At 43.5% G+C, this 12962-nt stretch overlaps 1 protein-coding gene across 9 annotated transcripts in view; it reads right to left on the bottom strand.

The window, feature by feature from the left end:
* Positions 1-3137: 3137 nt before the first annotated feature.
* PDE9A (phosphodiesterase 9A) overlaps positions 3138-12962 on the bottom strand; it is a 93003-nt gene continuing 83178 nt past the window's right edge. For 8 of the 9 annotated variants that reach the window (XM_025217061.1, XM_006034932.2, XM_006034936.2 and 5 more), the window contains 5 exons: positions 11953-12066; positions 10005-10109; positions 6671-6799; positions 6390-6485; positions 3138-3301 (listed from right to left, as the gene is read on the bottom strand). In XM_025217061.1, the coding sequence (XP_025072846.1) occupies positions 3239-3301; positions 6390-6485; positions 6671-6799; positions 10005-10109; positions 11953-12066 (507 nt within the window). In that variant the 3' untranslated portion in view covers positions 3138-3238. Of the gene's footprint in view, positions 3302-3752; positions 3825-6389; positions 6486-6670; positions 6800-10004; positions 10110-11952; positions 12067-12962 lie in introns of all 9 variants that reach the window. The other variant, XM_025217062.1, reaches the window with a different exon arrangement.

Here is a 12962-nt window from a genome sequence, read left to right as displayed (position 1 = left end):
CTTTTTTTTTGAAAGGAAGCCTTCTATAACAGAATATAAATGAGAAAAAGGTTTAGTGAGAATGGGGGAGGGTGGCGGGACTGCGGCGTTCTTACAGGAGGTTTTATCATTTAATGTTCTAGCTGAAGACAGTTTGACATATCCTAAAGAAATTGTTTATAATTCCTACATAGCACAGCTATTAGGGCAACTGATTCCTGGGAGACGTCCACTGAAATGGAGATGGCAAATTTGATTCTTTCATGAAAAAGAAATGAGGAATGCCACAACAAAGTAAATGTGGGTCACAATGTACTGTGCATTATAACTACTTGCCACGGAAATGTGTCCGAGGCACAAAACTCTCAAGCATCTCAGAGTCTGGGAGTATGTGGATCTGGGCATTGGTTCATTCCATGATGAAGACACTTACATTACCTGGATCTCAGTTTGGGTTTGGAAACTTCCCATCTCCCTCCAACTTTCTGGGATCATTCAGATCTAGATGCTGAGTCAGGCCTGTGTTCATTTTACAAAACAAAGTGGGGAAAGGAGGATCTAAGGGAGGGGAAGACTCTGAAGAGCACTAGTGTCTAGAAGGTGGTTAGTTGGGCTGTGCAAAAGAGACCCTATTTGATTCGGATTTGGCCCGAATTGGGGACAGTGATTTGATTAGTTGATTCAGATCACTGTCCCTGATTCGATTTGGCTGAATCTGAAGATTCGATGCTGATTCGGAGAATCAGCAACTCGGCCATAGACACAGCTTTAAACGTTTTTTCTACATACCTTGAGGTACCTGGTGCAGCTCATGAACACTGCAATACTGGGGCAGATGGAGCATCCCACAGTACTTCCAGTTCACTTCCGGGTCTGCCAGGAAGTGTGGGGGCCCCCCTCGTGCTTCCTTGGCCCGGCTATTGGCCGTGGGGGGACTATGGGTGCCCCCCCAGACCCAGGAGGCACCAGTCACCAAGGCGGAGGGCTGTGGGGGGGCCCCCAGCATGCTCCCCAGTGGACCCGGAAGTGGACTGGAAGGGCTTCTGGTCCACTTCTGGGTCTGCTGCCGAGTGTGCTGGGGAGCCCCTCGCCCTCCTGTGGGACATTCCATCTGCCCCGGCATCACAGTATTGACGAGCCTCCTGCTACTTAGAGGTAGGTAGAAAAAACATTTAAAGCTGTGTCTATGTCCGAATTGCTGAATCTTTCTGAATCTCTCTGAATCAATTCATGGGGTCTGATTTGATTTGGGGAGATTAAAGGGTTTCTTGATTCAATTCGGATTCAGAGATTCAGCCACCAAATCAGACCAAATCTCTGCCAAATCAAATCAGCGACTGAAGCTTCACACAGCCCTAGTGGCACCAGTTGGGAGAAAGAGCTGCAATTCAGTCATTGGTATTTAGAGTCAAGCAGGCAGGAAGAGGGCAAAAAGGTGCTGATATCAGTGAGGTATATGTATTGTTTAGCTATAGAGAGCAGATAAGATCATATAATTGAGAGCTAGAGAAATGTACCAACAATTGGAATCAATGCTGGGATATTCACCAAGGGGGAAACAGCATGAAGCTGCGAATTAGCAAACATACTCAGTCCAGGGGATGGGCAAGGAAAGACTGAAATTCCAGACTACTACAGATGCCAGGGTTATGATTTCATGGTGAAGAGTTTCACGCTATTTACTTAGTCCTTCTAGAAAGGAAAACTTTTGTTTTCCAAAGTGTTTCCTGTGTCAGGAGGAAGAAGGATTGGTAGCCCACTTGTTTCTCTTTTAAATGAACGAGCTCTAAATGCAGCTTTGGAGCTTGCAGAGACAAAGGTGGCAGTGCACATGCACCTCAGATAGAAATACAAGTGTTCTTGGGAATGGAGACTTCCTTTGTGCTGCTCTTCCTATTTATATGCCATCCATGGAACAGCCCAGGAGAAATAAAGATGCAGGACTTGCAACCCATTTTCTCCTATCAAATGAATCCGAGTCAAACCATAGGCAACTGCAAGCTACAGCGCCCCATTTCTTGTGCTCCTGACACATGAAGACTTCAAAACCTAGGATCAAATTCTGCCTTCTCCTGGATTTTTGTAGCCCATTCAGGATTCTACTGTGGCCCCTAGCCATACCCTTTATGAAATTCCTTGTGGGTTGACTTAACCCATTGGGGAGTGCATGTCACATGTCTATCTTTGTGTCAGTCCTTAGAGGAGAGGAAGTGCTAGTGCTCCAAGCTATGGTAGCCACATAGGGTTTTTGCCCTAGAGGTCCTTGATTTAGCCCCTTGTGTGTTGGGCAAAGATAGCAGCTTTCATACAGGCGGACCTGTTGATAGCCTTAGATATAATCTATCCAAGTGACTCTGTGCTGGCCAGTCATGGTATACAGTCATTTGAACCAAGTATGGTGAGATGTGTCCTAGAAGGTGTTAGCAGGGAGCAGTTCTTGCACTCGAGCATTTATGGACAAAGATTGTAACTGGGCCCTGAACAGAGAGCACGAGAAATAGAGGTTTCTTACCTCCTTGCATCCATCACAATCTGGTCCTCAGGACATCTGCAAGGGCAGCACATAGCTCCTAATATTTACATAACCATAATTGGTTAATAAAGCATTTTTCTTAAATTATAAGCTGCACATTATAGGCTCATTTGGCAGTCAGACTGCCAGTCAGAGACAACAGATAGTTATTCCTTCAGTACATCCTAGCTGGTGTCAGCGCTGTGCTATTTGCAGACCTGAAGCTGACTAGGTCCTGTCAATTTTAGGGCTGCTATTAAAGGCAAAGGGGCCTTTGAGTTAACAAGGGAACAAGCTTTAGTGAGATGTAAACAGCTGAGAACTGGCCCTTCCCACTCAACTTGGTGGATAGGTTTAGATTGGCTTAAGTGTTATCTTTAACATTGAAATCATTCAGATTTGGCAATTAGTTTTGTAGAATTGGCCAATTCAAATAGCTCTCCACAACATCCACAGGCATCTTAAGTAGACATCTTTTTTTGCTATACACTTCACACAAAAATATTTCTGAACTAACTCCTCCTAAAAAAAATACCTCTGTTCTCCAGCCTTTTCCCACCACATATATTCCTTTAAGAACAATAGTAGTTCTTTGTGTACATCTCTACAAAAAGAAATAATTCCAGAACTCATTTCTGTATAAGAATATATTATTTAGAAGATACATTTAAAAATAAAAATTCTGTACATCTCCAGAAGTTCATTGTTTTGCATCCATGAGGATAAAAATATGCTCTTGTGGTGGCCTCAGTTTTTCTCTGTCATCGTTGCCATATACTGAAGGGTTCCATGATGCTTAGCTGCACAGTTCTGGCACAGAAAGGAAAATTTAGATCAATTATATTAGGTTCTAAATCTAAAGTAAACACCATAAAATTCAGAGGATGATATAGATACATATAATGTCTGGTTCTAATCTCTGGAACATCATTAGGCAAACAAAGGTTTTGTTGCCATAGCCACTGCCCCTCTTCTTTTAGGAGACAAGGACTTGTTAGAGTAAGCTATAGTGCTCAGACTGCCATCTGCACGCATGTACTGCATTAATCTGAATGACAGGGTTTGGTCTTCTGTGAATGTTTTTCCCAAAAAGGATGATTAATCAAACTTCATCTTGCTCCTAAGGACCTTGAGCTTTATTTTCCTTGGGCACAAGAAGGAGTTGGTCTGCTGAAGTCAATGGAATTGCAACCCGTTATGTGCATGGTATATTTGATGGATTGTGTCTTCTTTTTAAATAGTGTTTTAAAACCAAAATCACCTTGTGACATATATTGTGCTCAGAATACTTTTCTTTTCACTTCTCTGTGCTTCCACTCTTCTTCTTCTGCATCTAAAATACAGAGAAAGGCAGAATAAATATCACTGGGTGCATCAATACATGCAATTAACGCATGTCATAAACTCCAGAGTTGTTTGTATACACTGCTCCCAGGCACAGTGTCTACACCTGCACCTGGGACACCACCAATTCGAGCCAGGGCAGAGCAGGCCCAGGCTGGAGAAGGGGTAGAGTGCCAGAAGTGTGGAGCTGTTTGGCTCCTGGCTGGGTAGCAGGGACAAGTCTGGCTCCTTGCTGCCTGGCCTGACTGGGCACGATTTAGGCTCACGGTCACCATCTACATGTTCATTTCATCACAGTTAATGACTCCACTGTAAGACTGATGCTGCTGTGGCTAGCTGATCCCTAATCTCTCAAATGCAGTGTCCACCAAAGATCTAATGAAATAATATGCATTAACTTGGTCATTCTAACAGTTATGGTAAGTACCTTGGCTTAGGTCAGCTCAGTACTTCTCATTATCCTCTGAGTTAATGTCTGCAATAGTTAGCTACCTGAGATTGTTTGATGGTATTTCTGACTTCACAGAGTTTCCATTGTAGTAGCACTCCTTGTGCCAATATACTGCAATTAAGGCTCTAGCAGTTTCCAAAGAAACACTGTTTTTGACAGTGCTATAAATCAGAAATAAAAAATTTACCTTAGCTTGAAACTTGAAGAAGTACCAACCTGCTCTCACTCCTGCCTTTACTTTCTTTTCTGTTTTCTCTAAGGAAGGTTCTATGCTGCTGTGGTAGACCTGGGAGTTCTTCCAAGACTGTCTTCTCCTTTACAGAGCATCACACTCAAGACCTATGCTCCATGACTTAATGGTTTATCGGTCTTAAAATGTGCACTGCTGGAGCTAGGACTGGCCTTCCTAAGTATGTAAAAACTGCCTAGCACACAATGGATGCTACTGCAAATAATCATTACCATCACCATCAAGAGACCAACTCCTTGTAAAGGAAACCTCCCAGGTGACCATGCATATCAATTTTGCTCAGGAAAACACTTTCTTACTTTCCTTTAAGCAAACAGTGTGACGGATAGTGTGCAGTTGGTGTAATTTAAATGATATGAGCTAGATAAACTGTGGGGGGGGGTTTATCTGTGCCTCATATGCATGAAGTTTAGTGGGTCTCACCAAAGTCACTGGAACTAATCACATGCCTGAAATTTAGTGTGTACACACATGCTTATATCAGTATGTTTTGTTCTTCAGTGATTCACTTGCCTGAAGACAGATTTCAATATGCTTGGCAATTAAATGTTCTGTCAAAGAGATGGTCAGGCTAGCTAAGAAGGGTTATAGGATCTGCCTGCTGTTCCCACTGAGTACTGGTTTGCTTACAGTGGGAGATACTATACCAATGTAGCTATACTGCTAAATCTGCAGCAGAGCAGAGGTGTCATATGGAGCAAGAAATGTACGAATTAAGGTAATTTTTTATTTCAAACCTAGCTAAGCTGAATCAATGCAGTGCTCTCTTTATTGCATTGTACTGCTGGATACTGAATCAAACAATGGGGTTTGTGGATAGGTACACTCTTTGCCACCGTGCCAGAATTGAAAACAAACTGAAAGTTCCTTGAAATCAGAGTGGAAATGGAAAAAAAACTCCAGAGAACAGGGAGAGATTGTCGTGAGTGACACTAATCTAGCACACTGTGAGAAGAACTGCAAGACAAAAAAAGATCTTTTCAACTATAAAAAAAGGAGCATTTCCATACTCTGCCATGCTGTTATTGGTGCTTGTGTCATAACATTCAGATGGCAACCATTTACAATCAGAATGTACCTTCTGGGGTTTTTTTTCCTCTTCTGGGTCTATAAACTTTGTTTTTATTTACAGTTATTTGATCTGGATGTAATAAACTTGATGTCACTTGCTGCTGGGCATTATGATGACAAGAAAGGAAAACTAAACTCTGACCTAAGAAGTGGCTGAGTCAGGAGAAGAGAGAATAGTTTGAGCCCTAGGGATATAATCCTATACCACAGAAGTCTGTGGGGACATGATAAGGCATTGAGTTAAAGACAAAGGAGTCATGATTTTCCCGCTCAACCAGGACTGAAAGGGATCTGGCAAAAGTGCATATGGTCACACAGAGAGTGAGAATCAACTCATGTGAAAGCTGAGTGACAGATATCATGATCCTATTTGGCTTTACCAAAGTGAGAAAGATCTTGTAAATACCATAAATATATACACATGTTTAATCTGGGCCAGAATATGAATGATACCTTGGTGGTAAGTATGTGGGTATGTACATGTATGAATGTCATTCCTAGTATAATTCCAAAGACTTCTATTAGTATTCTAGCAGGTTGTTTTTAAAGTCATATTTCAGTGTGGATTGAATGTTTCTGATGCTTTCCTTTCTATGGTTAAGATTCATAACTGTTTTTGCCATTTTGTGAGCATGAGGAGTGCCATAGGCATGGCACGTGCTTTACGATCATATATAAAGAAAAGGTAGCCAAAGATATCAAAGGCCATAGATATCATCAGAATAAAGAAGTACTTGAATTGCCTGTTTGACTTTTAAAACCACCTGGAGGATATATCTTACCTCTTTCATAGCATCATCTATTTGTTTTAATTCCTCATAGCGGTCTCTGGATTCCCAAAGAGGTTGGAGCATCACTTCTTCAACTTCTGGAAAAAGCTAAACAAAAGCAAGAAAAATTAAGAGGACACTTTTTTTCCCTTTTTAAAAATAGTTACTTATAACTGCTAGAGCTGGAGTGAAAGTAGGTGCAGGACAGTTTCACTGGCTGACTAAAGACTTATCAAAATTAAGGTTGAAGTGTTGTAGGCAGCAGCCAACTTCTCAGAAGTTTAATAACTTACCTTTGTTACTATCTCAAACATTGGGATAAGAACAAACTTAAGGAACCCGATCTGTGCTGTTGGCTTGGTCACTTTATCTCGGTCCATGAAAGGTGCCACGGGAAGTCCCTCTGATTTTTCTCGGTCACTCTGTGAGATATTCAATAGTTAGCAAAGATTATCATTGAGAAGGAGAATGTGAAGGCAGCAATGCAAATGATCTGCTGACCAGTATTGATGGTCTGTAAGTATTAGGCCTGTGCGAAGCGGCAAGTATTTGATTTGGATTTGGCTGATTCAGAGGGACAGCGATTCGATTCGGTGATTCGCGTCACTGTCTGATTTGATTCGGCCAAATCAGATTAGAAGATTTGGTGCCGATTTGGAGATTCGGCCATAGACTAAACAGGCAGTGGTCCTCGAGGACGCTGGATACAGCTGCCTCCAGCTGATAAATCTGTTGTGGTGGGCAGAGCGGGGAGGGAAGAAGCGTGTGTGGGGAGGAACAGATCAACGCCCCCACAGTGAGGGAGGGATTGGGGCTGGGACAGGCTGCCCAGCCAGGACAGAGTGGTGCAGGACTGGCATGGGGGGCTCCCGCCACTGCGCGCCACCAGTCCAGGAGGTTATGGGAACAGGCGTGTGCCCCCAGATCTGTGCGGGGTGGGCTGGGCTGGGCCATGCTCAGGGAAGGTGGCATAAGGCACTGGGAGCAGGAGCTATGCCCTCCCACTGCTCACCCAGCCTACCTGCACCTGCTGGACAAGCCGTGGCTTTGCCCAGGCTGGGCAAGCAGCAGCAGGTCTTGGGTGTGGGTGCGTGCACCCGGATTGGGGCAGGCTGGTGGCAGGGACTATGGGGAATTTTAGGGTGGCTGCAGCACCCCCGTATTGTCCCTGCTCCACTGCACTCTGCAGGGTTGGTGGATCCAGGGCTGTGTTCTAGGCTGCGGCTGGGGCTAGCCTCCCGGAGCACAACCCTGGCTCCACCCGCCCCGTGGAGCACAGCCTCGTGGCGGGGGGCTGGGGCTGACCTCCTGGAGTGCAGCCTGGCTCAGCCGCCCTGTGCAGATCCAGGGGCACATGCCCACTTCCATGCCCTCCCGGACCAGCGGCCCGCAGTGGCAGGAGCCCCCCCCCCCAAGCACCACACCCTCCCACCCCCGCTGGGCAGCTTGTCCCAGTCCCAGCCCCAATCTCTCCCTCACTGTGCGAGCATTGATCTGCCCCCACAATACCCCTTGCCTCCCCTCTCTGCACACCACAACAGACTTACCAGCTGGAGGCAGCTGTGTTCAGCATCCTCGAGGACTGCTGCCTGTTTAGTGTATGGCTGAATCTCCGAATTGGCGCCAAATCTTTTCTGAATCAATTTGGACCTTTTAATGTGTCTCCCAATTTAATTTGGATTTGGAGATTCAGCTGCCGAATCAGGCCGAATCTCCTCCAAATTGAGTCAGCTACTGAAGCTTTGCACAGCCCTAGTAAGTATGTCTCAGTGGTGTATCTAATAACAGCAAGGGAAAAGGACTCTATGTATCATTTCAATTTGCTGCACAAATTTAGAAGTTGACTGCTTTTGTTTTAATGACGGTGTTTTATGTGGAGGGTTTACTTATTTTCCACAAATACTGCATGTACAAAAGATGGCATCTTGTAGTAAGGCCACAAAGAAGAGATTTTTAAAAGTCCAAGTCCCACTGAAAATGAAGAATGGGACTTCTTGTGTAAATCACTTTTACACATAAAAAAAGTAGCAGTATCTAGATTTTCACAGAAAAGAAGAGGGGGTCTTTGAGTTCTTCCTCCTCAGAATGATCCTTTCAGGCACCAAAGTAGAAGCAACAAACCATTTTTTATCACAATTGGCTAATTGTAGGTTACTGAATAACCTCAACTACATACAGACTCAGTGAAGGATGCCCACCTGTGCCCATAACTTTGGAAAGAGCTTACAGAAAATGAGTCTGACATCCTTAGCTGACATAAATCAGCCTAAGTCCTTTGACTGAAATGGGTCTACACCAGTGGCTCTCAACCCTTTTCAATTCAAGGCACCCCATGGGAAATGCCAGCTCTTAGTTTTCACTTGTTTATTGATTATAGAAAAATACTAGAGCAATTCTTCTGTTGCTAAAAACTCAGAAAGACCCGATAGGTCAGAATGTGTTTGACACTGGATTCCTAATTGAAATATCTGGATTTACCTTGTGAATCATGTTTGCACACTTAACAGTGTTAATATTGCATGATACCCTGCAGCACCCTTGAAAGAATTTCAAGACCCCTGGCTGCTATGGCACCCTAGTTGAGAATCACTTGTTTACACTGATTTATAGACTTGAAGACCTGACCCATTATTTCTGTAGTTTTCTAATTTGTAGTAAGAGGACAAAATACACAAAAAAATACCAGCTCTTTGTCTGCATTTGCTCTCATTTGTCGAATTGGCTGCACATTCTATTGTTTAACAGTATGGTAAAGCACATAGACACACTTTTTATTTCAAAATAATTTCTGCAGAGACAACGATCTATAGAGGCTTCTGACAGTTTGTCACAGTGGATTTTCCTCCTATCAGGAAAAACAGAGAAGTCCTCCATGTTTCTTTATCAAACTGGTTCTTCCAGCACAGAGAGAACGTAAAATGAAATGAACTAGAAAACTCTGGCATCTTGTTCTCCCAATTACTGTGAAGTTATGCTTTGCGTGATGCCAGCTGCTGCAGTATGCAGGCACAGTGCAGTGTACATGTAGGAGAAAGCAGGGGACTGCTGAGATATTTAATGCTTGTTTATGTTACAGGGTAAAAGCATCCATCACAGAGTGGGAGGGGAGTCCAGCGTGAAGCAATTGGTATGCAACCATAAAACCTGACTTTTCACAATTATTCAAGTAGCTGGTATCCTGGGAATAAATGGAATGCCTTATTTTTCTAGGGAAATGCACAATTTAGGTCATAAACATTTCAGATCATCATCACAGATACAGTGCCACCTTGGTTAATTGAATACTGCCCATTGAATTGGCTTCTGCTGCCACTGTTCTTGCCCTAAAGCTCTAAAGCCATTAACAATGACAAACGAACTCAGGGGTCAGCCCTATTAGTGACAACAACCTGCAATCTAATGACATTGGCATTTCTTGGTTGTTACTGTCATTTTACAAATCACAATACATTGCAGGCACTTTTATTCTGAACTTATTCCACTGATGGCCCTCTGTAACCTTATACAAAAGAAGTCTTTTCGTCCATGTGGAACTGAAGATAGCTAATAGGTAATAGTACCAGATAGCTTTCAGGAGGAAGGAGGAATTTTGATGATTGCCTTTCTGGATCTTTGTCTCATTCTTACCTGCATAAAATATTCCTCTAATAAGCAGTCTACCCAGGGTTCTGCTACTTCCATCGGGCGTACTTCATTGGAGATATCGCAGCATTTTATAAGCACCATTTTCAACTGAAAGAGGACAAATAGTTTTACATTCTGGTAACACAGGACTCTTCTTTGTCTCTCTGCATGCTGTGCTTCTTTTGTTTTGAGAAAGACTAGTAGGAATGAAGGAAAACTTTATGTCTGAGGCATAGGACTGAGGCTCAGGTAACCTGGTTATAATTCCTGATTCTGCCCCAGTGTCCATTGTGGCCTTGGGCAAGTCATTTAACGTCTCTCTGCTTCAGTTTTCTTATCTGTGAAATCAATATAGTGCTCACCTTCCCTTTGATGGGCTTGTGTGGCTTAATTCATGAATAACTGTAAAATGCTTAGGTATTCTACAATGGCATATACTATATGGGCCCAATCACACACTCAGTGAACAACTGACTGATATGCAGTGGAGACTAGGGCCTCTCATGTTCAATTTATCCTGGGAGAATTGCTGCTCTCCCAGGAGAAATCACAAGTGTACAGATGTTCAGGCTTTTTCTCCCAGAGTGAAAATGGCTACTCTAGGAGAAAAGTAACCAGAGTACCAACCAGGGTTGAATCACTCCCAGAAGAGTTTCTTCTGAGAGAGCAAATGTCTGTACATGCCACGCGCTTCTCTCAGAAGAGAACATAATCCTCCAATATTGCCACACACCCCACCCTGAAGAAGACAGTGGGTGCATCTACATGTTGCCCTACAGTGATGTAGCAACACACTATGGCAATGTAACAATCATGTGTCCAGCTGTGTTGTTACAGTAGTGTGCTCCTCAGATATAGCTCCCCGGATATAGCATGTGTATGCAGCCTAGGATAAAGCTAAGCAAAATGTATATCCTGACTGAAGGAATAATTATATCTTGCTCTGATGACTACAGGACAGGAGTTGGTAACATAGAGCCAGTGGGCTAGATCTGGCCTTTGGAGCCATTGTACAGCCCGTGGAGCTTCCAACCCAGTTGTTCCTGACACCGCCTGCTGGCTAGCCACACAGAAGCAACAGCAGCAGTGGCTGTGGTGGTGGTAGCAGCAGCAGTGGCTAGTTTGGAAGCATTGGTTGACCCAGCTCCAACCCAAGATGGATTGTTTTGATCCACCACTGCAAAACCTTGCTCACCACTGCTCTGGGGCTTAAACATATGCGAAAAAAAAAATCATCACTTTTTTTACCTAGAGGGCTCTCAGCTTTTTCTTTCTTTTGCTTTTATACAGAGCTATAACATCTTTCTACATTTTTGTTAATGGTGGAAATGATTGGTTTAAAGCAAATAAATGGTCCCTCACAGTACATTGCAACCCTCAAGGAAAAGGAAGGCATTTTCAGGGGTTGGGATGTGATTCTGGAATGAAGGGATGAAATCCAGTTCAGCTGTGGGCTTCCTATGTGACTTTGGACAATCTGTTTAGTCTCTCTTTAGGTCTTCATTCTCCATCTGCCCAGTGGGGTCAACAGCACTTCCCCACAGCCTACAAAAGTGCCTAAGACAGACAGACAGATGGAGCAAATCATTCAAATGTGCACTAACTGTAAAGGAGAACACAACTCCCTTTAAAACATTTACATTTACTTCAACAAACTGAACCATGGCAATCTGGCCCCAAATCGAGTTATTTCTTTTTAGATTGTTCTTTTCTAGAAATTCAAAACCTAGCAGCAAAATGAACATTTTCCTACAGAAATTGTCAATTGTTTGGACCCTGGATTTCTGCTGAAAACTGGTTTTATTAAGCATTTTGGGGGGAAGGGGGGTCAAGCCCAAAGATAAGTTGATAGAGTAATATTATCACCATTAGCAGAAAGAAGTAGTTAGTTATATTAGTACTACTAGCCATGTTAGCTCCTGACAAATGGTAATCAACAAAAGCTCCTTACACAGGTCACATGTTCCTCATTTGAGTAATCAAACTTCTCCATTTTTTCCTTGAAGGAGTCCAGTATTTCTGCATGTCTTGCCATGTCTGTTGCCAGGATTAGGGTAATTATCCCCTATCAAAGGAGACAGTAGCACATTCATTTAATATTTCATACAAGGTACAGTTCTTCCTGTGCAGAGTTGCTTCATGAATAAATTACCTTTAAAGAGGAACTTTCTTGAGATCTCCTGACAAACTGGCAGAGAAGTGGTCAGTTCTTCTGACCATTAGAGGTCCCTTCCAGCTCTATGATTCTATGAACTAGATCATTTACATAAAGAATTCACAGTGACATAGTATGGACATTGGCTATGATGTGTGTTTGATTGTATGTTGGAAGAAGGTTTAGACTGGATATCAGGAAAAAACTTCTTCACTGTTAGAACAATGAGGCAGTAGAATAGACTGTCGAGGGAAGCTGTGAACTCTCCATCACTGGAGGTGTTCAAGAAGAGGTTGGACAGCAACTGCTTGGAGATGATCTAGGCATAGCTATGCCTATATTCTGCCATGGTTATTTCCTTGCTTCTGGGCTTTGCTGGTTGCCCTGTCCCCCTCTTTCTGCTACACATTTAAGGGTGTTTTTAAGCCTTCCTCAGAGGCACTAGGTGTTGGCAGCAGCCAAGGCTGAGGATTTTGACTGGGGTGTGCCAATGGTTTTGCTGCAACATAAAGCTGAAGGTTCCTGGCCAGAGGGTTTTACCTTTCTGCTCAGCATCAGACCCACTGTCACATCATCTGGTTGCCCTGTCCCCCTCTTTCTGCTACACATTTAAGGGTGTTTTTAAGCCTTCCTCAGAGGCACTAGGTGTTGGCAGCAGCCAAGGCTGAGGATTTTGACTGGGGTGTGCCAATGGTTTTGCTGCAACATAAAGCTGAAGGTTCCTGGCCAGAGGGTTTTACCTTTCTGCTCAGCATCAGACCCACTGTCACATCATTGGTCAGGAAGGAATTTTACCCCATGGTCAG

This window comes from Alligator sinensis, unplaced genomic scaffold, assembly GCF_000455745.1.
Source record: "Alligator sinensis unplaced genomic scaffold, ASM45574v1 scaffold643_1, whole genome shotgun sequence".
NCBI lineage: Eukaryota > Metazoa > Chordata > Crocodylia > Alligatoridae > Alligator > Alligator sinensis.
The sequence above is the reverse complement of the archived record's forward strand: the minus strand, read 5'-3'. Positions and strand labels throughout refer to the sequence as shown.